At 36.9% G+C, this 24,428-nt stretch overlaps 1 protein-coding gene across 16 annotated transcripts in view; it reads left to right on the top strand.

Annotated features, from left to right (window-relative positions):
• Positions 1–24,428, top strand: part of XRN1 (5'-3' exoribonuclease 1) — a 134,368-nt gene that overhangs the window by 67,748 nt on the left and 42,192 nt on the right. For all 16 annotated transcript variants that reach the window (XR_008501468.2, XM_054480703.2, XM_054480708.2 and 13 more), the window contains 7 exons: positions 2,249–2,338; positions 2,956–3,091; positions 8,204–8,260; positions 8,393–8,525; positions 13,431–13,500; positions 16,253–16,460; positions 17,899–17,994. Coding sequence is in view for 15 of the 16 variants with exons in the window: in XM_054480703.2 (XP_054336678.1) it covers positions 2,249–2,338; positions 2,956–3,091; positions 8,204–8,260; positions 8,393–8,525; positions 13,431–13,500; positions 16,253–16,460; positions 17,899–17,994 (790 nt within the window). In the remaining variant the exon portion in view is untranslated. The remainder of the gene's footprint in view (positions 1–2,248; positions 2,339–2,955; positions 3,092–8,203; positions 8,261–8,392; positions 8,526–13,430; positions 13,501–16,252; positions 16,461–17,898; positions 17,995–24,428) is intronic.

The following is a 24,428-nucleotide window of genomic DNA, read 5'->3' as shown; positions in this document are numbered from 1 at the left end:
GGTGCTTTTTAATAATGTAAGGATGTGTGCCTTGGTATGGATCTTTTTTCTTCCCTTCTCCTGTTCAGCTCTTTCAGGCTTGCAACTGATGCCCTTCCGTTCTGAGAAACTCTCTTGTATTATTTTTTGATAATTTTCTCCTCACTATTTTTTTCCTGCTTTCTATTTCTGGGAATCCTTTTAGTTAAATCTTAGACCTTCTGGATTAATCCTCTTAGTTTTATCTCTCCTCATCCATTTCCTGTATTGTTATACTTCTGTTCTACTCTGGGAAATTCATTCAACTTTATTGTTTATCATTTAAAATTTCCATTTGATTTAATCACTTTAATTTCTTAAAGTGTGTCCTTATTCTTTGGCTATATATAGCATCGTGTTCTTACAGTGAGTGGAATATCTTTATTTCTCTGAAGATAATTCTAGGATTTTTCCTTCTATTTTTTGTGTTTTCTGTTTTCTCTAATTGCCTTTTTTCCTCCTGTTTGATTTAGTCTCTCTTTGAATGTTAAAGTTTTGTTTTTGTTGTTCTTGTCTGGTGATCTTTGATATCCAATTATATTTAAGAATGAGGCACTAAATAGCTGATTGAAATTTAGTGTACTTAGGTGGGGTTTATCAGGTGGATCAGGAGGGACTTTCCTGTTTCTACAGAGGACCTCCTAGTATCACTACCTGCATGTTTATCTTTTCTTTCCCCGAGAGGTGGCCTCCACCCTTTTCCTTGACAGTGGATATGAATGTAGTAGATTAAACTGATTGCCAGTATTCTGGAAGTTAACCAGGGAAAGAAGGTTTCATTACCAAGTGGATGCTGTGATACACCTCACAGACCACTTTTCAAGACTGAAAGGCCTATCCCCTTGCAGCAGGAATGCTGCTTTCTGGCAGCCCTCAGCTGTGAGCCCTCTTTAGTAATTGCCTGGGTGAGGAGAACTGCCTCACCTAAGGTTACTTTCCCTTCCCACAACAGCCACAAATCAATGCCTGATCTATAAGGAGGTGTAGAAGCCCAGACATTCTGATTGCCCCAATTCATGGCAAGTCTGAAGGGCCATCCCTGTTTGAGATCTTTGTGGGGCTGTCCAAGGAATTCATTGAGAATTGGTCACAGCCCAGCCTCTTCCTGTGCCCAATTCTGCTTTCTTCCTCTCCCTTCCCTTCCACAGGTGTTGATCAAACAAGCACTCCCTACTAAACTTCCTGCATGCTTATCTCCATCCCAGAGTCCATTCCTAGAGACCTTATGCTTCCTAGTGACACATTGTATAGTATTTACGCTTTCATTAATTCCCTGTTTTCAGTATAACACCTGTCCTCTCCTCCTTATGCCTTCCTCACCCGTAAGTCACAGTGTATACCTGTGACTGGTATACACAAGGCTAGAGTATCTATTTGACCTCTCTAAAATATACGCTACAGGTCATATGCTGGGGTGGTAGGCAGGCAACCACATGACAGTATAACTGCTTGTTATACAAACTTTAAATCTTACTAAACCTCACCCCACACTTTCAAATGTACCTGGAACCTATAATTCCTGAGCTTTTCAAGAGTGTTCTGTGTTTTAAATCAACTTGCTTCTTATTGACTTCCCCCAGTGGTAGTTCAGGATTCAACTTATTCCTGTCTGTCAAATCAGATAATATTCATTCATCCAGTTTCCAGTCTCTCAAATTTTAACAGGTTATATATGCCACCAGATACTGTGCTTCATTTTTCATCTGTCTCTCTAGGTCTATGCTCTTTTTTATACTATATTGTCATTTTAATGGATGGGAGAGGGATGGAAGATAAGCATATACGTTCAATTTGCTATATGTATCCAAAAGTCCTGCACTCTTCAGAAAGAAATGGAGTTTTGAGAATTATCAGAAGACGCTTTTAATCTATTTTAATTTGTTGTATTGTGGAGTGCTCTAGTTTTGTTGTGAAAATTAGAAAACTAACCTATAGATACCATTTTTGTCTATCAGCTGTCATTATAATAGAAGCGGGTAGAGTCAGTAATTGAAGTTTATTATAAGTTTATGACTTGAACCTTAGCCAGTGGGAGTTTTTTTAGGGTCTAGGAGTACTCTGACTTACCAGTCTTACACTTTCTATCGCTTTTAATAATATCCCTTATTAACATTATAGTAGTCCTCAATAAACTTTATATGTCTCTTTAGGATCTGAAATTATTATGTAGGAAGTTTATCTGAAGTTAACCATATATATTTTAAGACAATATTTTTGTTTGTTTGACCAGAGCTCCAGAACTATTTAGTTATATAGCCAAAAATAGCCAAGAGGATGTGTTCTATGAAGATGACATTTGGCCTGGAGAAAATGAGAATGGGTAAGCAAGATTTATGATATTTATTACCTCATAGTTCAATTGAGTGTTTTCAATGACAAGTGCAGCTGGTTTGTCAAGAATTTCCTTTTACTTTTTTTTTTTTTTTTTTTTTGAGACAGGTTCTTACTCTCTTGCCCGAATGCAGAGGCTCAAACGTGGCTCACTTCAGCCTTGGTTCCCTGGACTCAAACAATCCTCCTACCTCAGCCTCCTGAGTAGCTGGGCCTATAGGCGTATGCCTCCACATTTGACTAATTTTTTTTTTTTAACTCCTAGGCTCAGGCCATGCTTCTTGGCCTCCCAAAGTGCTGGGATTACAGGCGTGTCTTGTTACTTCTTTTTGTTTTGTTTTGTTTTTTATTTTTTGTATGGTTTCATTTTTGCTTTAAGAGCTTAACAAATTTTCTTTCATTTATATCAACAAATACTTTTAAACTAATCTTTTTGTGTATCTTTTAATTACTAAGAGGTAACATGTCCATATTTATATTAGATTTATAATTAGTCCCGATTAAGTTCAGTGACTAATTATTAGTTATATAAGTTTGATGTCTTTTATAATTTATAGCCCTGAGAAAGTTTTAATCAAATTTTAAAAATTATTGTTTTTGCTTTAGTGCTGAGAAAGTTCAAGAAATTATTACTTGGCTAAAAGGACATCCTGTCAGTACTTTATCTCGTTCTTCTTGTGATTTACAAATTCTGGATGCAGCTATTGTTGAGAAAATTGAGGAAGAAGTCGAAAAGTGCAAGGTACTAACTTTCAGTAACCAAGATTATTGATGAGATTTGGAATTAAATGGACTATACTTTACAAATAATTCATTTGTGTTTCAACCAAATAAAACATATACTTAGTGATTCTAATTAGTATCAAATAATCCTGTAATTTAAAAAAGTTCTAACCATTTATAGTAGCTTTTAGTAGCCAATAGTGTTATGCCAACTTTATATTGTATAGCACTAATATGTTAATAGCTACATTAGCCATCGTAACTAATTATAAACTTATAAAATTAGATTTTCAACATACAAAAGCCATAGTATTTAAATTTTATGCCCTTGTAGTGTTTCCAATATTGAGAATTAATATTTTGTGATTTTAGTTACAGTAGAAAGTTTGAGAATAAGGTTAATAATCCCCTATTTCTTCCTGTTCTAACTACATTCTTTTTTTTTTTTTTTTTTTTCCTTTTGAGACAGAGTCTCTCTCTGTTGCCCAGGCTGGAGTGCAGTGGCATGATCTCAGCTCACTGCAACCTCTGCCTCCCAGGTTGAAGCAATTCTCCTGCCTCAGCCTCCTGAGTAGCTGGGATTACAGGTGCCTGCCACCATACCCAGCTAATTTTTGTATTTTTTAGTAGAGACAGCATTTCGCCATGTTGGCCAGGCTGGTCTTGAATTCCTGACCTCAGGTGATCCACCTGCCTCAGCCTCACAAAGTGCTGGGATTACAGGCGTGAGTCACCACACCCAGCCTCTAACTACATTCTTTAAAGACACAGTTCATCTTTTTATAGAACAAAAAAATTTAATTGACTTTTGACAATCAATTCTAAAATATACTCTTGTTGTTGTTTTTTTTATTTTGGAGACAGAGTCTCACTCTGTCACCCAGGCTGGAGTGAAGTGGCACGATCTCGGCTCACTGCAACCTCCACCTCCCAGATTCAAGTGATTCTTCTGCCTCAGCCTCCCGAGTAGCTGGGATTACAGGTACCTGCCACCTCGCCCAGCTAATTTTTGTATTTTTTAGTAGAGACGGAGTTTTGCCTTGTTGGCCAGGCTGGTCTTGAACTCCTGACCTCAGGTGATCCACCTGCCTCAGCCTCCCAAAGTGCTGGGATTACAGACATGAGCCACCGTGCTTGGCCTAAAATGTACTTTTCTTACTCATACACTCATTGAGTTACTAAAAATTTTTGAACTCCCTCAATCTCTCCTATTTCTTATGTCTCGCTTTCTTTTAAGGAGTAGACTTTTATAGTAGAGTTGCATGTTTTATCTATAGAAAATGAATTGATTATTTACCTTTTTCAACTTTTGATTTCATTTTTCACAGATGTGCCCTTTGTATTAAAATGCTGTTGCTTTGCCAATACAGCATTCTCTTGTTCGAACTAATCGCAGAATAAGTTAAGAACTGGGCTCTGGAGCTGTTTCCCCTAACACCCTGAGTTTGAATCAGTTTTTCAACATTAATAACCTTAGGCAAGATACCTAACCTTTCCTTCCATACCTCTGTTTCCTCATTGGTAAAATTAGAATGAAATAGTACCTGCCTCAGAGTGTCCTCAAAAAAGATTAACTGAGTTAATACTGAGTAAACTACTTCTAATAATGCCTAGCTATTATTAATGCCTAATAATGCTTAGATGCTTTTATTAATTATTATTTAAATTATCCTATCACACACTGAAGAGCTGTGATTATAGTCTAGAAAATCACCACTAGATGACTCTTTTTCTCTTTAGGAAAAAATATAAGTCTCAGAGCCAAGAGTTTAATTTTTGAAAGGTCATTTATTTTCAGCTGAGGATAGAAAGCCTGTATTTCTTTTTAATTGCCTTTCGATGTAGAGTGAAATCAGTTTGTTCAGCATCATTTTTGAGGTGAGTTTTCCAGTTAACAAATGTTTAAAACCTTAAGCCCCCCAATTTTAACCCATTTGGATTCAGAGCTTTCTAAAATGTTTCACACATTTTCCTTTTACTTTACAAATGGAAGATACATATACAACGTTTTAGTCTATGATTTTGATTACATTTTAAAATATATGTGTGCATATAGGCTGGGTGCAGTGGCTCATGCCTGTAATCCCAGCACTTTGGGAGGCCGAGGCGGGCGGATCACCTGAGGTCAGGAGTTTGAGACCAGCCTGGCCAACATGTGAAACCCTGTCTCTAATAAAAATACAAAAATTAGCCAGGCGTGGTGGCGGGTACCTGTAATCCCAGCTACTCGGGAGGCTGAGGCAGGAGAATCACTTGAGCCTGGGAGGTGGAGGTGCAGTGAGCCAAGACTGTGCCACTATACTCCAGCCTGGGCAACAGAGCAAGACTCCATATCATTTTATATATATGTGTGTTAAATTTATATGTTTATAAATTAAATGTTTATATAAATACATATTTATATATAAACATTTAATATATTAACTCCATATCATTTAGTATATATTATATATAATCATATATATGATCATACATATATGCATATAGGAGTTTTCTTAAACCTGTTAATGTGTCAGGGAGGTGCAGTTATGAGTGATTTTTTTTTTTCTTTCAGGATTATGTTATTAGGGCAATAAAAGGAGAAAAAAACTAAAAAACACTGTAATTCTGAAGATCATGTAAACTTTTCTTAGTAATGCAGGATCATCATTAAAAGTATCAGTAGTTGGCTGGGCACAGTGACTCACAGCTGTAATTCCAGCACTTTGGGAGATGGATGGATCACTTGAGGTCAGGAGTTTGGGACCAGTCTGGGCAACATCTCCACAAAAAATAAAAAAATTAGCCAGGCATGGTGGCACACGCCTGTGGTCCTGGCTACTCGGGAGGCCAAGGCAGGAGGGTCACTTGAGCCAGGGAGTTTGAGGCTGCAGTGCGCCATGATCACGTCACTGCACTCTGGCCTGGGCGACAGAGCAAGACCTTGTGTCAAAAAAATTTTTAAAAAAAGAGTCAGTTTTCTTGTTGGAACATGGTTTCCAAACTCTGCTAATTATCAAAATTACTGGCAGAACTTTCCTTCCATACCTCTATTTCCTCATTGTTAAAATTAGAATAAAATTCTGGGTTCTACCTCTAGAGCAGTGCTTCTCAAACTTTCAGATACAAACAAATCACCAGAGAATCTTGTTAAAATATAGTTCTCATTCAGTAGGTCTAGGGTGTGACTTGAGATTCTGCATTTCTTTCTTTCTTTTTTTTTTGAGACGGAGTTTCACTCTTGTTGCCCAGGCTGGAGTGCAATGGCGCAATCTCGACTCACTGCAACCTCCGCCTCCTGGGTTCAAGCGATTCTCCTGCCTCAGCCTCCTGAGTAGCTGGGACTACATGCATGCACCACCATGCTTGGCTAATTTTGTATTTTTAGTAGAGACGGGATTTCTCCATGTTGGCCAGGCTGGTCTTGATCTGCTGACTTCAGGTGATCCACCCGCCTCGGCCTCCCAAAGTGCTGGGATTATAGGCGTAAGCCTCTTCACCTGGCCAAGATTCTGCATTTCTAATAAGCTCTTAGGTGATCACATTTTGAGTAGCCAGTCCCCAGACTTCTCATACATTAGATATGGGTTGGGCCTATTATGAACATTACCCAGCTTGTTCATTTGCCTGATGAATCAGTTTTGATCCATGTCCCCTAATCAATGCTATCGTGTAGTAATGCCTGTTAATGTCTTAGAGCATATGGGTTGTTTTTTGATATGCAATACCCCACTGTGCCTGCTTTTTAAAGTTCCCTTAAATCTCTTCATAGTCTTTCCTTTTGCTGTTGTAGTCTTTTAGTGCATCTAGTCAGCTGTGGGCTGAGAGCACAGATACTTTGTCATTAAGGCCTTCACTGTTCACTCTACTAAAATTGTAATGTCTTCCCCTACTGCTGTCCTCCTTAACTGCTTCATTTTTCTCTAGGCTTTTTAGCTGCTAGCATGCTGTATATCTTCCTTATTTTGTTTCTTGTATATCTCCCTCAACTAGAGTAAGAGAACAGTTCACTGCTTTATCCCCAGCACCTAGATTAATCAATATATAGCACACAAATGGATCTCAGTGAATATTCATTGAAAGAATAAATGAAATGTCTCATAACAAAAGAAGATAGACACTGTTTAAAGGCTTGAGCATTTTATAGTATGTAGATACATGAACCCTATAGTTTATGGATTCTATAGCCTGGATCCGTTCTGTGTCCTTTTGTACTTATTCCCATAAGCTATGTTCTTAAAGAGAGGTGACTGCCATATAATTAAACTGCTGTAATTTTTAAAATTCGATAAGAATTAACTTTAAATTTTTTTAGTATGAATAGTAGTTTATAAATTATAAAGGATATAAATTTTTCTCACATTTTTATTAGGTAGAACAGGTAATGTGTCCATCTTACAGATGGAAGGAGGCTGATGCCTAAAGTAGTTAAGTGTGAGTTCACAGAACTAGCAATTATCAAAGATAGGAGAAAAGTCTTCTTCCAGCATTTTTTAGATAATGAAAAGATTCTAATATTGAAATTTACAATAAATTCAAAGCAAAGAGTTTTGTCAAATGAATGCCACCATAATTTTTATAAGTGGCCACAAAATTCATAGTATTGTCATAGGTCAGTACTTGATACTTTTTAAAAATATATACATCTTTGTTGGCCATTGTATGTAATTCTTTTTATAGTTATAAAAAAGACATTTGAATAGGATCGCATTTATATGAAGGCCAAAACAGACAAATGTAATCTTTTGTGTTAGAAGTAAGGTTACTTCTGGAAAGGGTAGTAACTGGGAGGAGATGGAAAGGATTTCTTGTGTTGTGCTTAGCAATGTTGTTTCTTGAACCAGGTATAGTTATACATAGATACACTATAAAAGTTCATTGGCCTATATACTTATAATTTTGCATTTTCCTCCGCATGCTGTCTTATACTTCAGCAAAAAATTTTACTTTAAAAAATGTTTAAATAATAATTTAGGCTATAGGCATTTTATATGTGTTTATTTCTCCTTGCTGCAGCTGCAGAACTTTAAATATTTTAAAAATTAATCTCTTCATTTGGCTTTTTAAAATTCAGACATGTGGAAGTAGTGAGTAGTTGAGTGATTTTATAATTTTATATTTTAAAAATATAACAATTTTTTTGTTTCCTCAGCAAAGAAAGAATAATAAGAAGGTACGAGTAACAGTGAAACCCCATTTGCTATACAGAGTAAGTTTCCTATCAAAGAATTCAGAGTTGTTGCTTCCACTTTGAATGCATGGAAGGAACAAAACTGTTTTCAGTATATAAGTATGAAAATTTTTTTTTGTTTATTATAATTAATAGCTTTCTTCTCTTCAGCCTTTAGAACAGCAACATGGAGTCATTCCTGATCGGGATGCAGAATTTTGTCTTTTTGACCGTGTTGTAAATGTGAGAGAAAACTTCTCAGTTCCAGTTGGCCTTAGAGGCACCATCATAGGAATAAAAGGAGGTAATATCCTAATACTTGAAATGTCTTCAACGTAATTTATATTGTAAAGTAATACACAGGCTTGTCTGTTTTTTATATTTAACCAGAAAGTGACTATAAATCAGGAACAAACTAAATCTTTTTATGTTTTAGTTAAATTTTTTTAGGTTATACTTTTCAGAGAGAAAAAATCTCTTCTGTTTTTTATTGTATAATCTGCAAAGAGATTAAAAGGAGAAACTGAGAAGGGGCTGCTGAGAATTTAGTAGTTTTATATCACATTAAAATTATGCAAGATCTTGGTGAGCATACATATGTTTTCATGAAACTGATAGAGAATTTTCATTGCTTCTCCCGAGTTTCATTGCTCAGAGCTTTATTTTCATTGTAATCACTTAGTTTCTGAGATTAAATATATATTACGTTAGTTACAGTTAAAAGATTTGAAAATTAAATGTGTATATTAATTTGGACTTTATGAATACAACTAAATTACATATATAAAATAGACCTATCTGTTGCGCAACAATGTGCATACAGTTCACATTACTGTACCATACACTTAAAACTGGCTAAGATGATGAAAAAAAAGTCAGAGAAGGGGGAAAAAAAGGAAGCAGCAGCTAAATATCTGAATGTGCCCCCAAAGATATTCCTGGAATAACCAGCTTTATAGCATAGATTCAAAAAAAGTTAGTGCCAGCATGAAGCAGCATCATGCACCCAGGAGTCAGTGTGCTGACAGCACCGTTCCTCTATATATATCCCAGGCACTGAACCTCTTGGTCTCACTATCCCAAAAGTAGGAAGAACAGGCAGGCCACTAGCTGAAGAGAACTGCTTAATTAGTGTCAGCAATGTGCCAGGCACTAACACATTTTGCATTTAACCCTCACTATCACCCAAGAGGTGGGTGTTATTTCCTCACCTGATAAGTCAAGTAACCTTCCTGTGTTTACATAGATAAGTGGCAGAGCTGGGATTTGAACTCCTTCCCCTGATTCCTACCTAAATTTGAACAGTGGTTCTGTACATTTTCCATTTGTAGATCCTCTTTGAATCTTCCTGCCCACATAACTAAAAGAATTTTCTTCCGTAATTTTTTTTTTTACTTTTTTGGAAGACTCACTGTTGTTAAGATGTCAGTGAAATCAGTTGCTTTGATTTATACAGTCAAAGAAATCCTGATCAAGATCCCAGCAGCCTGTTTTGTAGAAATTGATAAGCTGGTTGTAAAATTTATTTAAAAAGCAAAGGCTCTAGACTAACCAGAAAAAATTGAAAAAGAAGGACAAAGTTGGAGAATTTACCCTACCTGATTTCAAAACTTTACAAAGCTAGAGTAATGAAAAACAGTGTGAATTAATATGAAGATGACATATAGATCAATGGAATATAATTAGAGTCCCGAAATAGACCCAAACCTATATGGTCAATTGATTTTACAACAATGTGCCAGGATAATTTGATGAAGAAGGGATAATGTCTTTAACAAATGGTGCTGTCTCCATTAGTATAGTGGTGAGTAATAAGAAAAAATAATGTAATTTAATTTAAAAGTCGTTCTGTATATATTGAGAACTTGTTTAGTGTAAAAGAAAAAAAATGGTGTTGGAACAATTAGACACCATATGCAAAAAAAAAGTCCACAACTTCTTACCTTACATCTTCTATAGAAATTAGCTCAAAATGAATCGAAGACATAAATGTAAGAGCTAAAATTATAGAACTTTTAGGAGAAAATCTTAATAACCTAGAATTTGGTAAAGATCTTAAATAACACATAGAGAGTCTGAAAGAAAATTTCCAGCCAGGTGCCGTGGCTCACACTTGTAATCCCAGCACTTTGGGAGGCCAAGGCGGGAGGATTGCTTGAGCCCAGGAGTTTGAGACCAGCCTGGGTAACAAAGTGAAACTCTGTCTTTACTAAAAAAAATTTTTTTAACTAGCCAGGCATGGTGTTGTGCACCTGTACTCCCAGCTAATCAGGAGGCTGAGGTGGGAGAATCACTTGAACCTAGGAGATCAGAGATGCAGTGAGCCATGATTGCACCACTGCACTCCTGCCTGGGTGACAGACTGAGACCCTGTCAAAAAAAGAAAGAGAGAGAAAAGGAAGAAAGGAAGGGAGGGAGGGAGGGAAGGAGGGGAAGAAGGGAAGAAAGAAAGAAAAGAAGGGAGGGAGAGAGAAAAGAAGAAAAGGCTGGAGCAGGAGGGAGGAAAGGAAAAAGAAAAGAAAAAGGCCAGGGGAGGGATGGAGGCGGGGTTGGGGGACAGGGGAAGAAGAAAAAAAGGCCGGGCACTCATGCCTGTAATCCCAACACTTTGGGAGGCCAAGGCGGGTGGATCACTTGAAGTCAGGAGTTGGAGACCAGCCTGGCCAACATGATGAAATCCCGTCTCTACTAAAAATACAAAAATTAGGGACGGGCGCGGTAGCTCATACCTGTAATCCCAGCACTTTGGGAGGCCAAGGCGGGCGGCTCACAAGGTTAGGAGTTCGAGATCAGCCTGGCCAATATGGTGAAACTCCGTCTCTACTAAAAATACAAAAATTAGCCAGGCATGGTGATGCGTGCCTGTAATCCCAGCTACTTGGGAGGCTGAGGTGGAAGAATCACTTGAACCTGGGAGGCAGAGGTTGCAGTGAGCTGAGGTCATGCCACTGCACTTTAGCCTGGGCGACAGATTGAGACTCCATCTCAAAAAATATATATACAAAAATTAGCCAGGAATGGTGGCAGGCATCTGTAATCCCAGCTACTCAGGATGCTGAGGCAGGAGAATCTCTTGAACACAGGAGGTGGAAGTTGCAGTGAGCTGAGATCACACCACTGCACTCCAGCCTAGGCAACAGAGCAAGACCCTGTCTCAAAAAAAAAAAAAAAAGAGAGAAAAAGAAAAGAAAGAAAAAGAAAATTGCTACTTTAGACTTCATCAAAATTTAAAAAAAAAAAAACCCTCTTCAAAAGACACCATTACAGAAATGAAAAGGCAAATATTAGCAAAACATAAATCCAACAGAATGCTTTTATTTAGACTATATAAAAGTTTTTTACAACTTAATAAATCAACCCAGTTTTTAAAATGATCAAAATAGCTGAACAGATATTTTACCACAGAAGATATATGGATGGCAAATAAGCACATGAAAAGATGCTCAACATCATTCATTGTTAGGGAAATACAAATTAAAACCAAATAAGATATTACCACGTACAGACTAGAAAGACTTAAATTTAAAAGAGTGATTATACCAAGTGTTGACAATGATATAGGGCAACTAGAACTCTCCTATATTGCCAGTCATAATTTAAAAGATAAAACCAATTTGGAAAGTAGTTTAGTGGGTTCTTTTTTTCTCCCCCCATTGGTGGGCTATCATGATGTAGGTAAGTCCTTAAAAAGTTAAACATACATCATAGCATAAGGCCCAGCCATACCATTTATAGGTGGGTATTTACCCAAGAGAAATGAGGGCTTAAATCCACATAAAGCCTTGTTCATGAATCTTCATAGCAGCTTTATATGTAATAACCAAAAACTAGAAATAATCTAAATCCCCATCAGCAGATGAATGGATAAACAAATTCTTGGATACATATGCAGTGGAATACTTCTCAGCTATAAAAAAGAAACAACTACTGATACACACGACATAGGTGACTCTCAAAATAATTATGCTCAAAGAAGCCAGACAAACGAGGAATACACATTATATTATTTCATTTACATAAAATTCTACAAATGTAAAGTAACCTATGGTGACAGCAGAGTTTTAGTTGCCTGGATTAGGAGGATTCGGATTACAAAAGGACATGGAAAGTTTTGGAAGTGATTATCCTATTTATCATGGCTTTATGGTTAATTATGTATGTTAAAACTCATTAACTTGTATATTTCAGATATATGCAGTGTATCATATGTCAGTTATACCTCAGTAAGGCTGTTTTGTTGTTGTTGTTGTTGTTTTTTTTTTTTTTTGAGACAGAGTCTCGCTCTATCACCTAGGCTGGAGTGCAGTGATGCAATCTCGGCTCACTGCAAGCTCCACCTCCCGAGTTCATGCCATTCTCCTGCCTCAGCCTCCCAACTAGCTGGAACAACAGGCGCCTGCCACCATGCCTGGCTAATTTTTTTTTTTTTATTTTTAGTAGAGACGGGGTTTCACTGTGTTGGCCAGGATGGTCTTGATCTCCTGACCTCGTGATCCACCCGCCTCAGCCTCCCAAAGTGCTGGGATTACAGGCGTGAGCCACTGCACCCAGCCCAGTAAGGCTGTTTTTTTTTTTAAAAAAAAGTACATGCCCTAAGACCCAGCAGTTTTCACTTTTAACCTAGGGAACATTCACTTGCATAAAGGACACATTTGCATGTTCATTGTAGCATTGTTTATAATAGCAAAAGTTAGAAATCACCTAAATGTTTATCGGCAGGAGAATGGATAAATTATTGTATACCCATAGATGGGATACTATATATCCAGAAAACTGAATGCACATGTTTACGTGGATGAATCTCACAAATATAATATTGAAAGAAATAAAAATAAGTTGCAAAATAATATATTCTCTATGATATCATGTATATGTTTCAAAACTTGCAAAACAATACTATGTATTATTCATAGATACATATGTATGTAGTAGAAGTATAAAGAAACATAAGGAATCATAACTGCCAAATTGAAGATAATGTTACCTAGTTGGGAATTGGGACAATAATGATCCTCTAAGGCACTGGTATTCTGTTTCTTAGCTTATATAATGTTCCTTATATTAATATTATGCCATTGTTCATATCCTGAATATTTTACATCATATCCAGAATTTTATAATAAATACTTCCAAACACTCCAAAAACCTATCTGTTGATTTTTCATCATATGATTTTTTAGTGTCTCTTTTTCTCTCTCTGTTGTAACAGCTAATAGAGAAGCTGATGTACTATTTGAAGTATTATTTGATGAAGAATTTCCTGGAGGGTTAACAATAAGGTTTGTATTTCCCAGTGATAATTGCCCTTTGTGAATATGTTCATGTGGCCAGTGACTTTATATTACTTTTTATTTGTTTACAATTTCAGTTCGTGGTATGTGTAAGACGTACTTGCTACTAGGGATGTAACACTGAATAAGGCAGACATGCTTTCTACCCTCATAGAGCTTTCATTTTAGTGAGGGAGGTAATTAAGCAACTGATTACATTATTAATTATTTAATTAAAACATGGCAAGCACTAGGAAGAAGTGCAGGTTTTTATAAAGAGTATGACCCATGCTGAGAATAACAGAAAGGCCTCTTTGAGAAAGTGGTATTTAAGATAGAACTTGAAGAATGAATAATAGCTAACCAGGGAAAAAAGGGGGGAATAATGACATGTGCACAGGAAGAGGGAATAGCATATGTAAACAATGGTATTAGGGTTAAATAACTTGAGGAATAGAAATGTCCTTTGAAATTAGTGACATGTATGTCTTTGTCACCAATTTTAGTGGAGTTGTAGGTACTCACGACAGATTGGCATGATTTGAGAAGTGAATGGCAGGTGTAGTAATGGAGACAGGAAATTGAGGCAACACTTGGAAGTTTGACTATAAAGGAAAGGAGAAAGTTAACTGGAGGTTAGGAGGTTTAAAGGAAGACGGTTAAATTGTTTTTAATTTAACACAGATAAGACAAGTATTTTGGGGGAAAGTGCCAATAGAAAGTTTAAAGTTATAGGAACAAGTATCATGATAAAATGAGAGGCACCATGGTGTAAACTTGCAGTTAAACGTTGTATTACCTTGGGTAGGTTAATTAAGTGTCTGACCCTCAATTTCCTCATCTATAATGAAGTTATATACATACTTCCCTAGGTTATTGTGAGGATGAGATGAAATCCTTTCCAGTTTTCTACTTTCTAAAAATCAGCTGGAAAACTGAACTGAATTTAGCTTAGTTTCCTTTTCTTCTCTATTTTGATAAATGAGTAATTAAAATAAAAAATTAATTACCCTTTTTTAACCTCCTTGCATGAAATCACAGTCTTTGGCCGTTATACCAAGTAGTCACCTTCAGGATGCTATTATTATTGTTTTGCAACTTAAATATGCTTGTTACTCAAAGACTTCTCTGGTCTACACTCTTCACATACAGCGGCAGAATCCGGATCTCCTGTCTGATTTTATTTTTCATGAAAGTGTTTGATTACCAATACCTTTGATTCACTAACTTTTCAAAATATATTTTAAGTATATTTTGTGGTTTTTTTCCTCAGTGTCTTTTTTTCCCCCTCTCCTGGTAAGGGACAGTGAATTTATTGACTGATAGAGAGCTGGGTAAAAGATTACCTGCCTGCAGTGTATTCATTTCTGTAATACAGAATCTTTAGTAAGTTTAGTTCTTATGAAAATAGATACTTCTTAGAAACCTTGAACTTACAAAGGTTTCTCATAGAACTCTACTTTTCCACTTTCTTTCAATATAAGAAAATTATACTCTCAGAAAAAAGTAGGTGATAGAGTTGAAAACTTAACAACAGAAGATTTCTTTAATATCTGACACGTTTATCAAGGCCATGAAAGATGGAAATCACAAATACTTGTCTCTTAAGCCTTTCCAGGTACAGGCCCAGAACTTTAAGATGGGAAAATGAGGGAAAAAAGGGCTGAACTCCACATTTGACCAATAGACAAATGAGATCAAAGCTAACATTTACCCTGTTGCTTAGGAAGCGCCATACTGAGAATGGTTCCATGCTCCTGAGCTTTCATAACCTAGACTGCCCAAACCATAGTTTTTGTTTTTTTGTTTTTGTTTTTGTTTGTTTTGTTTTATTTTGTTTTTTTGAGACAGATTCTCGCACTGTTGCCCAGTCTGGAGTGCAGTGGCACAATCTTGGCTCACTGCAGCCTGCATCTCCCAGGTTCAAGCAATTCTCCTGCTTCAGCCTCCCGGGTAGCTGGGATTACAGGTGTGCGCCACCATGCTTGGCTAATTTTTTTGTATTTTTAATAGAGACAGAATTTCAACCTGTTTGCCAGGCTGGTCTTGAACTTCTGACCTCAAGTGATCGACCCGCCTCGGCCTCCCAAGTGCTGTGGCTGGGATTACAGGCATGAACCACCATGCCTGGCTCCACAGTTTTTAAGATGTTTGAGGCCAGGCGTGGTAGCTCATGCCTGTAATCCCAACACTTTGGGAGGCCAAGGATGGGGGGTCACTTGAGCCCAGGAGTTCAAAACCAGCCTGGGCAACATAGTGAGACCCTGTCTCTCAAATAAAATACAAAAGCATGCCAGGTGTGGTGCCTTGCACCTGTGGTCTCAGTTACTCAGGAGGCTGAGATGGGAAGACTGCTTGAGCCCAGGAGTTCGACACTGCAGTGAGTTAGGATATAGCACCATTGCACTCCATCCTGAGTAACAGTGAGATCTCATCTCTCAAAAAAAAAAAATTAATTCATAAATTTTCAGTTGTATTCAGCAATTAAGATGCGAGCTTCTTAACGACAAATCGACACACACCCCTAGAACATAGTTGGGTTTTCTCTACTTAGTAAATACTAAATATGCTCTTAGGAAAGTTTTTAGAAATACGTCGTCTTATAAATTGAGCTATTGCTGTGATTTGAGGTTCCTCTACCAAATTAAAAAGTAATGTTTACTAACGCTGATGATGGATTGTCCACCAAAAATTATTTGACTTTTCTCCCTAACACATTTAGTATTTTCCTTCTGACCCTGATACAACTTTTTACTTTTAGATGCTCACCTGGTAGAGGTTATCGACTGCCAACAAGTGCCTTGGTGAACCTTTCTCATGGGAGTCGCTCTGAAACTGGAAATCAGAAGTTGACAGCCATCGTAAAACCACAACCAGCTGTACTTCAACATAGCTCAAGTTCATCAGTTTCCTCTGGGCATTTGGGAGGCCTCAACCATTCCCCTCAATCACTTTTTGTTCCTACTCAAGTAAGACTTTCAGTCTTTAACTTCTCCTCTACCCCTTTTACAAATCACAAATCACAGCAGACTTTGTAAATGTAAACCTAATTTAACTTAGTTTCCCTTTTTTATTTAAAAAGTTTTGGTTCAGGTCAATTCCAACTTTAAGATACTAGGCTAATAAAGAATGCTATTGCTAGCATTCTACCTCTGCTATAAAATAACAGTTGTATTAAAGGAAAAAAGTGTATTTAAATAAGGAACTTAAGAATGTCCATGTTTTCTCTGTAAATGTTTACATTTCAAGTTAACATTTAATTTTTTTCTTATATAATCCAAATGTCCTATGCTATCTGCTATAAATAACATAAATTTGAAAGATAAAGGGCAAGGATTATATCACATTTATCAAAAGCAATTTTCAAGTTTCTACCATACAATTTATGGGTGATTTCCTTTATTTCCTCTTTCTGGGGACAAAAATTGAGTTGTCTTGTGTGAGACACTTTATTTAATTCCATGACCCCAAATCTCATGCTTATTAAGTACGTTTTTTAACCCAAATAGTACCTGTTTATTATAAACCATTTGGAAAACACAAATAAGTAGATGATAACAAAGGAAACACAAGCAAAAGGCCTCTCAAATCTCATAGATAACCACTGTCAAAATTTGGTGCCTATTTTTCCAGAGTTTTAATCTTAATAGTTGATTTTTAAATTTATTAGATTATTTTGTGTAAGGCGAAGATTTTTAAAATAAAATCTTTAGGTGTCAATTTGAGTGACAGAATGTATTTTAATACATTAGAAGACAAAAAACCTATTGGTGGGGATATTGATTCAGTGTAATCTTTTATAGTGTTTGTTATGCTTTAAATATTTTTCAACAAATAAAACCATTCAAAACTAATTGCATATAAAGAACACCAGTTTCACTCTCATAGAATACTTTTGTGATTACTATGCTGAGCTTTAGAAAAAAAGGAACTAAGATTTCACATAATGAAAGTTAGTTTAGGGGTGGACGTGGTAGCTCACATCTGTAACCCCAACACTCTGGGAGGCTAAGGCAGGAGGACTGCTTGAGGCAGTAGTTCAACACCAGCCTGGGCAACACAGCAAAACGTGGCAATGCATCCCTAGAAGAAAAAAAAAAATTAGTTGGGCATGGTGGTACACCATGTGGTACACCTGTGGAGCTTGTAGTCCTAGCTCCACAGGAGGCTGAGGATTGAGCCCAGGAATTCGAGGTTACAATCACCTATGACCCCACCACAGCTCCCCAGCTTGGGTGACATGAGCAAGACCCCACGTGAGTAAGACCCCGAGTCAAAAAAAAAAAAAAAAAGTTTAATATCCTGTCTACCACTGAATAACATTAATAGATAAATTATTTGATTTTTAATATGTATTTTTATTTCTTCCTATTTCATTTTCTCAAGAAATTGTTTGTACTTTGCTAGGTACCTACTAAAGATAATGATGAATTCTGCAACATTTGGCAGTCCTTACAGGGATCTGGAAAGATGCAGCACTTTCAGCCAACTATACAAGAGAAGGTTAGTATTCCTTGTTTTGATGGACAATTAATTTAAAGAAAATATATTTTTATATTTTTCTAAGACTACAATGATTATTTTTCTGTGAAATCTCATAACATAGAAAATGACGATTTTGATCATGAATTTTCTTTTTTTTTTAAATAATTTCAACTTAATTTGTTTTAGGTTCAGGAGATACATGTACAGGTTTGTTACATGAATATACTGTGTGACACTGAGGTTTAGGGTACAAATGATCCTGTCACCCAGGCAGTGAGCATAGTACCCAATAGGTGGTTTTTCAGCCCTTCCCCCTTCCTCCCTATCTTCCCCCATCTGTAGTAACCCCCAGTGTCTGTTATTCCCATCTTTATGACCATGTGTCCCCAATGCTTAGCTCCCACTTATAAGTGAGAACCATATAGTATTTGGTTTTCTGTTCCTATGTTCATTCACTTAGCATAATGGCCTTCAGTTCCACCCATGTTGCTGCAAAGGATGTTATTTCATTCTTTTTTATGACTGCATAGTATTACATAGTATATATTCCGTGGTGTATATATACCACATTTTTAAAAATCTGGCTGGGCACTGTGGCTCACACCTGTAATCCCAGCACCTTGAGAGGCTGAGGTGGGTGGATCACTGGAGGTCAGGAGTTCGAGACCAGCCTGACCAATATGGTGAAACCCCATCTCTACTGAAAATACAAAAATTAGCCAGCTACTCGTGATGGTAAGGCACAAGAGTTGCTTGAACTTGAGAGGCCAGAGGTTGCAGTGAGCCAAGATCGCCCCATTTCACTCCAGCCTGGGCGACAGAGTAAGACTCAGTCTCTAAATCAATCAGTCAATCAATCAATCTTATCCACCATTGATAAGCACTTAGATTGAGTCCATGTGTTTGCTATTGTGAATAGCAAATGCAACTAATATATGTGAGTGTGTGTCTTTTTGGAAGAACGGTTTATTTTCCCTGGGGTATATACCCAACAATGGGATTACTGGGTCAAATGGTAGTTCTGTTTTAAGTTCTTTGAGAAATCTCCAAACTACTTTCTACAGTGGCTGAACTAATTTACATTCCCACCAGGAGTTTATAAGCGTTCCCTTTTTTCTACAGCCTCACCAGCATGTTATTTTTTGACAGCCGTTCTGACCGGTGTGAGATGGTATCATCTTGTGGTTTTGATTTACATTTCTCTGATAATTAGTGATGTTGAACATTTTTTTCATATGTTTCTTGTCCACTGATATGTCTTATTTTGCAAAGCATCTATTCATGTTTTTTCCCCATTTTTTAAAAAATTAATTTTTTAATTAAAATATAAATTTTCTTAAGATTTTGCTAATCTTCTCTGTACCATTCCAATTTTAGTATATGTGCTGCTGAAGCAAGCATCTTGTGCCCATTTTTAAATGGCATTATTTGTTTTTTGCTTGTTGAATTAAGTTCCTTATAGATTCTTGATATTAGACCTTTGTCAGATGCACAGTTTGTGAATATTTTCTCCCATTCTGTAGTTGTGTGTTTACTCTGTTGATAATTTTTTTAGTGAGCAGAAACTCTTTAGTTTAATTAGGTCCCACTTGTAAATTTTTGTTTTTGTTGCGATTGCTTTTGAGGACTTAGTCATACATTCTTTCTCAACGCTGATACTCCAAGTGGTATTTCCTGGATTTTCTTCTAGGATTCTGACAGTTTGAGGTCTTATATTTTAAGTCTTTAATCCATCTTGAGTTAATTTTTGTATATGCTGAAAGGTAGGGGTCCAGTTTCATTCTTCTGCATATGGCTAGCCAGCTATTCCAGCATCATGTATAGGGAGTCCTCACCCCATTGCTTGTTTTTGTCGACTTTGTCAAAAATCAGGTGGTTGTAAGTATGCCATTTTATTTCTGGATTCTCTATTCTGTTCCATTGGTCTTTGTGTCTGTTTTTGTACCAGTACCATGCTACTTTTGTTACATGGCAGATACATGGTAATATAAACTTACAGTATAACGTGAAGTCAGGTAATGTGATGTCTCCAACATTGTTCTTTTTGTTTAAAATTGCCTTGGCTATTGGGCTCTTTTCTGATTCCATGTAATCATGAATTTTCATAATTATTTTCAGACCTATAAAAGTTTCTGGACCAATGAGTCGAGAGTATAGATAATTTTTGTTTTAAATCAGCTTTAGGTTTTTTTTAGTTATTTACAAAGTCATAGTAACTATATTTTAAATTCAACAAAGGCCGTTATCGCATTTAACAACTTACTTTTTCCACTTGAATGTGTCACTTTATGCTGGTAGTTGGTTATCTTAAATATGAATGAACAAATATGCATTCCTTGGTAGAGATTAAGAAGAGGGAAAAAGTGCTGCTAAAAGATTAGAGACTCAGACAAAGAAAGGAAGAGGAAAGCAATAAGTTCCTGCTACATGTTTTGCTAGTTACCTATCTTCTCAGCTTAGATCAAAAAGGAATGTTTGGTGAGGCATGGTGGCTCATGCCCGTAATCCCAGCACTTTGGGAGGCCAAGGCTGGAGGATTACTTGAGGTCAGGAGTTCAAGACCAGCCTGGCCAACATGGTGAAACCCCATCTCTACTAACAATACAAAAAATCAATCAGGTGCTGTGGTGGCACACATGTGTAGTCCCAGCTACTCAGAAGGCTGAGACAGGAGAATCACTTGAACCCAGGAGGTGGAAGTTGCAGTGAGTCGAGATTGTGCCACTGCACTCCAGCCTGGATGACAGAGCAAGACTCCATCTCAAAAAATAAAAAATAAAAAAAAGGAATGTTCATTTATAAACCAGTAGCCTGTACCTTCAGACCCTCATTTATTCTAATGTCCTGCAGTAATGGTGGCATTATCAGAGATAAAAGAGAAAATTACAAAGGGAATATAAACATAAATGGTAAAATAAATATAAATAGTAAAATAAACATAAAAAATTAGTGTATATGTCATAACTTAAAGAGTAAAGAAAAAAATTAAGGTGACAAGATACATAGGTCTCCTCAGCCAATATGGTATTATAAGCTTTCTTTAGGTTATCCATAAATTATTTTGTTTTAAACTATTTGAATCACAAAACTTGATTTCCTGATTCTGAGTCCAGTACTATACTTACTGCACCACACTGCTTCAGGGTATAAACTGGGTTCAAACCCAAGAGATACTTTGCCCAGTTATGCCTTGGGGCCAAAACAGATGAAAGGGTCTTTAAGAAAGATTAATCAGGCAGCAGTATGTAGGAAGGACTATATGTGAAAAAGATAGGAAACAAGAATCATAGTTAGAAGGTTAATTTAGGCCAAGGATGACAATCTAAAGTCCAGTTGCAGGAACTGAGAAGGAGTAGAATGATAGAATGATTTATAATATCATTGTAAAAATAATGTTAGAAAGCAAAAATTTTTGACTCTAAGCATTTTAGATTATATGCCTGAGGAATGGTGGTGGTAGAAATAAGGGTAAGAGAAGTGACTTTAGGTGAGGCCAATTCTGGGACCTTTTTTTTTTTTTTAACTTAAAAAAAAAAATCTTCTTCTCTCATGCTGCCTTGTCTAAGATGGGACACCTTGAGGTTGAGGTGATGGTGGAGTATCCAGCTATAATATCTGTCCTAGAAAGTTGCAGATACTGGATTAAATCTTGACTGAGGTTCAAATCAGACACACAGATTAGTAATACTTAGCAGAGAGGTTACAGTCAAAGTCATTAGTCAAGCAGTAAGGCAAAAAATGAAAAGAAAACTGTTGTTGGATTTGGAGGAACATTCCTCAGTAAAAGATTAAAAGAGCAGGAGTTAATTAAAAAGTTGAACAAATAGAGAAAGGCAAGAAGAGACTTAGAGTATTGCTTCCTTTTACAACAAAACTTGAAAAAATTGTCTATACTGGTGCCTTTCTCCCCCCTTCTCTCTTAAACCCACTCTAATCAGTCTTTCATTCCCATCACTTTATGGAAACTGCCCTTTCAAGGTTCCCAGTGACCTTCGTGTGCAAAAACCATGTGATCAAGTCTCAGTTTCCATCTGAATTGACCCATCAGCAGCATTTCATACAGTTGATCACCCAGTTCTCCTTGTCATCCATTCTTCACTTGTGATTGGAATACCACCCTTCCCTGTTTTTCTTCCTGTCTCATTGGCTGTTGTTTCTCAGTCTTCTTTGTCAGTTTCACCTAATCTCTCAGACTCTTTAAAGATGGAATCCTCTAGGGCTAAATTATTGGGCTTCTTCTCTATCTGTACCCATTTCCATAGATAGATAGATAGATAGATAATTATAGACAGATAGATAGATGATAGAGAAAAAAATAGATTTAGATAAGATAGACATAGATACACACACAAATATATATACCTACAAAAATACATACATCATGTCTCCCAAACTTCTCTTTCCAGCTTGGAAGTCCTCCACGATATTTAGACTCAATGTTCAACCTTTCCTCTCCACTCAAATGTCCAACTCTGTGTCTCCACTTGGGTACTTAATATACACCTCAAACTTACCATGTCCAAAATTGAACTCTTTTTCTTCCCTCACAAACTTACGTTACCTGATGTCATTTCCATCTCACTTAATAGCCATTCCCTCCTTTCACTCAGACCTTAAGAGTCACATCCTTTACTCCTTCGTTTCTCTTTTACCCTCATATCCAATTCATTGTCATCTGTAAATCTCTTTCAAATATGTCTAGAATTGGACCATTTCTCACAGGCTCCTACTACCCTACTCCAAATTCATACCACCTCTCACCTTGATGGTTACAGTAGTCTAGTAATCTGCTTCCATCCTGGCTCCTCTACAGTCTATTCTCAAGACAGCAGGCAGAGTGATGCTATTAAAATATGTCAGAGATCATGTCCTTCTGCTGCTCAAAACCCTCCACTGATTCCCCATTTCACTGAGTAAAAGCCATTATTTTTATATAATGGCCTGGAATGTCCCATACAATATTGATGTGTCACCTCCCTAATCACATTTTCTATAACTCACCTTTTTGCTACAGCCATAATGGTCTTCTTTCTCTTCTTTGAGTATGCCAGGGATGGTCCCCACAACAGGGCCTTTGAATTTGTCTGGAATACTCTCTCTCCTCAGAGAGAGGCTTATTTCCCTAGACTTCTGTGTCCTCATGTATACAATGAAGTTCACTTAGATGACCTCTAAGGTCTTTTACAGTCACAAAATAGTATTGCTGTAGTACTCTAGAATATATACAGCTCCAGGGTTGGAATCCTGCCTCAACTCCTCAAACTAATGTCTAAGGCCTTCTATAATCTAACCCCACCTAATTATATGGTGTATGTCCAACCATTTGGACATAATAGTCTGTTCTAGTTAGACTGGTCTCTTTACTTTCCCTTTCCCACAGATGATTCCCATTTGGGGTTATGTGTTCTTTTTGTTCCTTCCACTTAGAATGCCCATTTTTTCTCTCACTACAAATAACCCCCTAGGTCTCAGTCAAAATCTGCTAATTTCTTGAGCATCACTTGATATTATATTTTCTCATTATCTCCTACATGCAACCCCTCTTACTTGGTGCTATTTCATTGTTTATTTCAGCTGAACACTCTCATGTTTTATCTCTTAAATGTCCTAAGAATTATGAGATCCCAAGTATAACGCATATGCATTAATAAGCAGCCTAACCTGATGAGCAAATTCAAGAGAATTCACTGTGATAAAAAATATTCAAGCTTTGATTGGCAAAACATGGCAATGTGTACAAATACCTTTATATAGATATCAAACAGAACACCCTAAAGAACTATACCCAAATATTTGCTTACTAATTAAACGTATGGCTTACCTTTTCTCTGAAGTAGTACTGTGAACATGAATTTTGGAGTTAGAGCTCCAAAATAATATAAATAATATTATTATATTATTTACTATTTATTTTACTATTTAGTTAGTAGCATTACTATAATGATATTAAAATAATAGGTACACAGTTCATTTACCATACCTGGAACATAGAAGACACTCAGACAATACTTGTTCTATCCTGATCTTCTAATTCCTCTCCTTAGAGTCAAAATCACCCATAATGTACTGCTGTAGTCCAAAGCCCCAGCAGCCATTGTGCCATGATGATAGAAATCTCATGCCATTTTGACTCTTAATAACTGAAAAGCTGGCCGGGCGCAGTGGCTAACACCTGTAATCCCAGCACTTTTGAAGGCCAACACAGGTGGGTCACTGGAGCCCAGGAGTTCGAACCAACCTGGGCAACATGGCAAAATCCCATCTCTACAAAACAATACGAAAATTAGCCAGACATAGTGGCACATACCCATAGCCCCAGCTATTCGGGAGACTGAGACAGGAGGATCACTTGAGCCCAGGAGTCGAAGGTTGCAGTGAGCCAAGACGACCCCACTGCACTGCAGCCTCAGTGACAGAGCAAACACCCTGTCTCAAAAACAAAAAACAGAACT

Source organism: Pongo pygmaeus, chromosome 2 (assembly GCF_028885625.2).
Source record: "Pongo pygmaeus isolate AG05252 chromosome 2, NHGRI_mPonPyg2-v2.0_pri, whole genome shotgun sequence".
In the NCBI taxonomy this organism is placed as follows: domain Eukaryota; kingdom Metazoa; phylum Chordata; class Mammalia; order Primates; family Hominidae; genus Pongo; species Pongo pygmaeus.
Note: the sequence above shows the minus strand (reverse complement) of the source record. Positions and strands in the feature narration are given on the sequence as shown.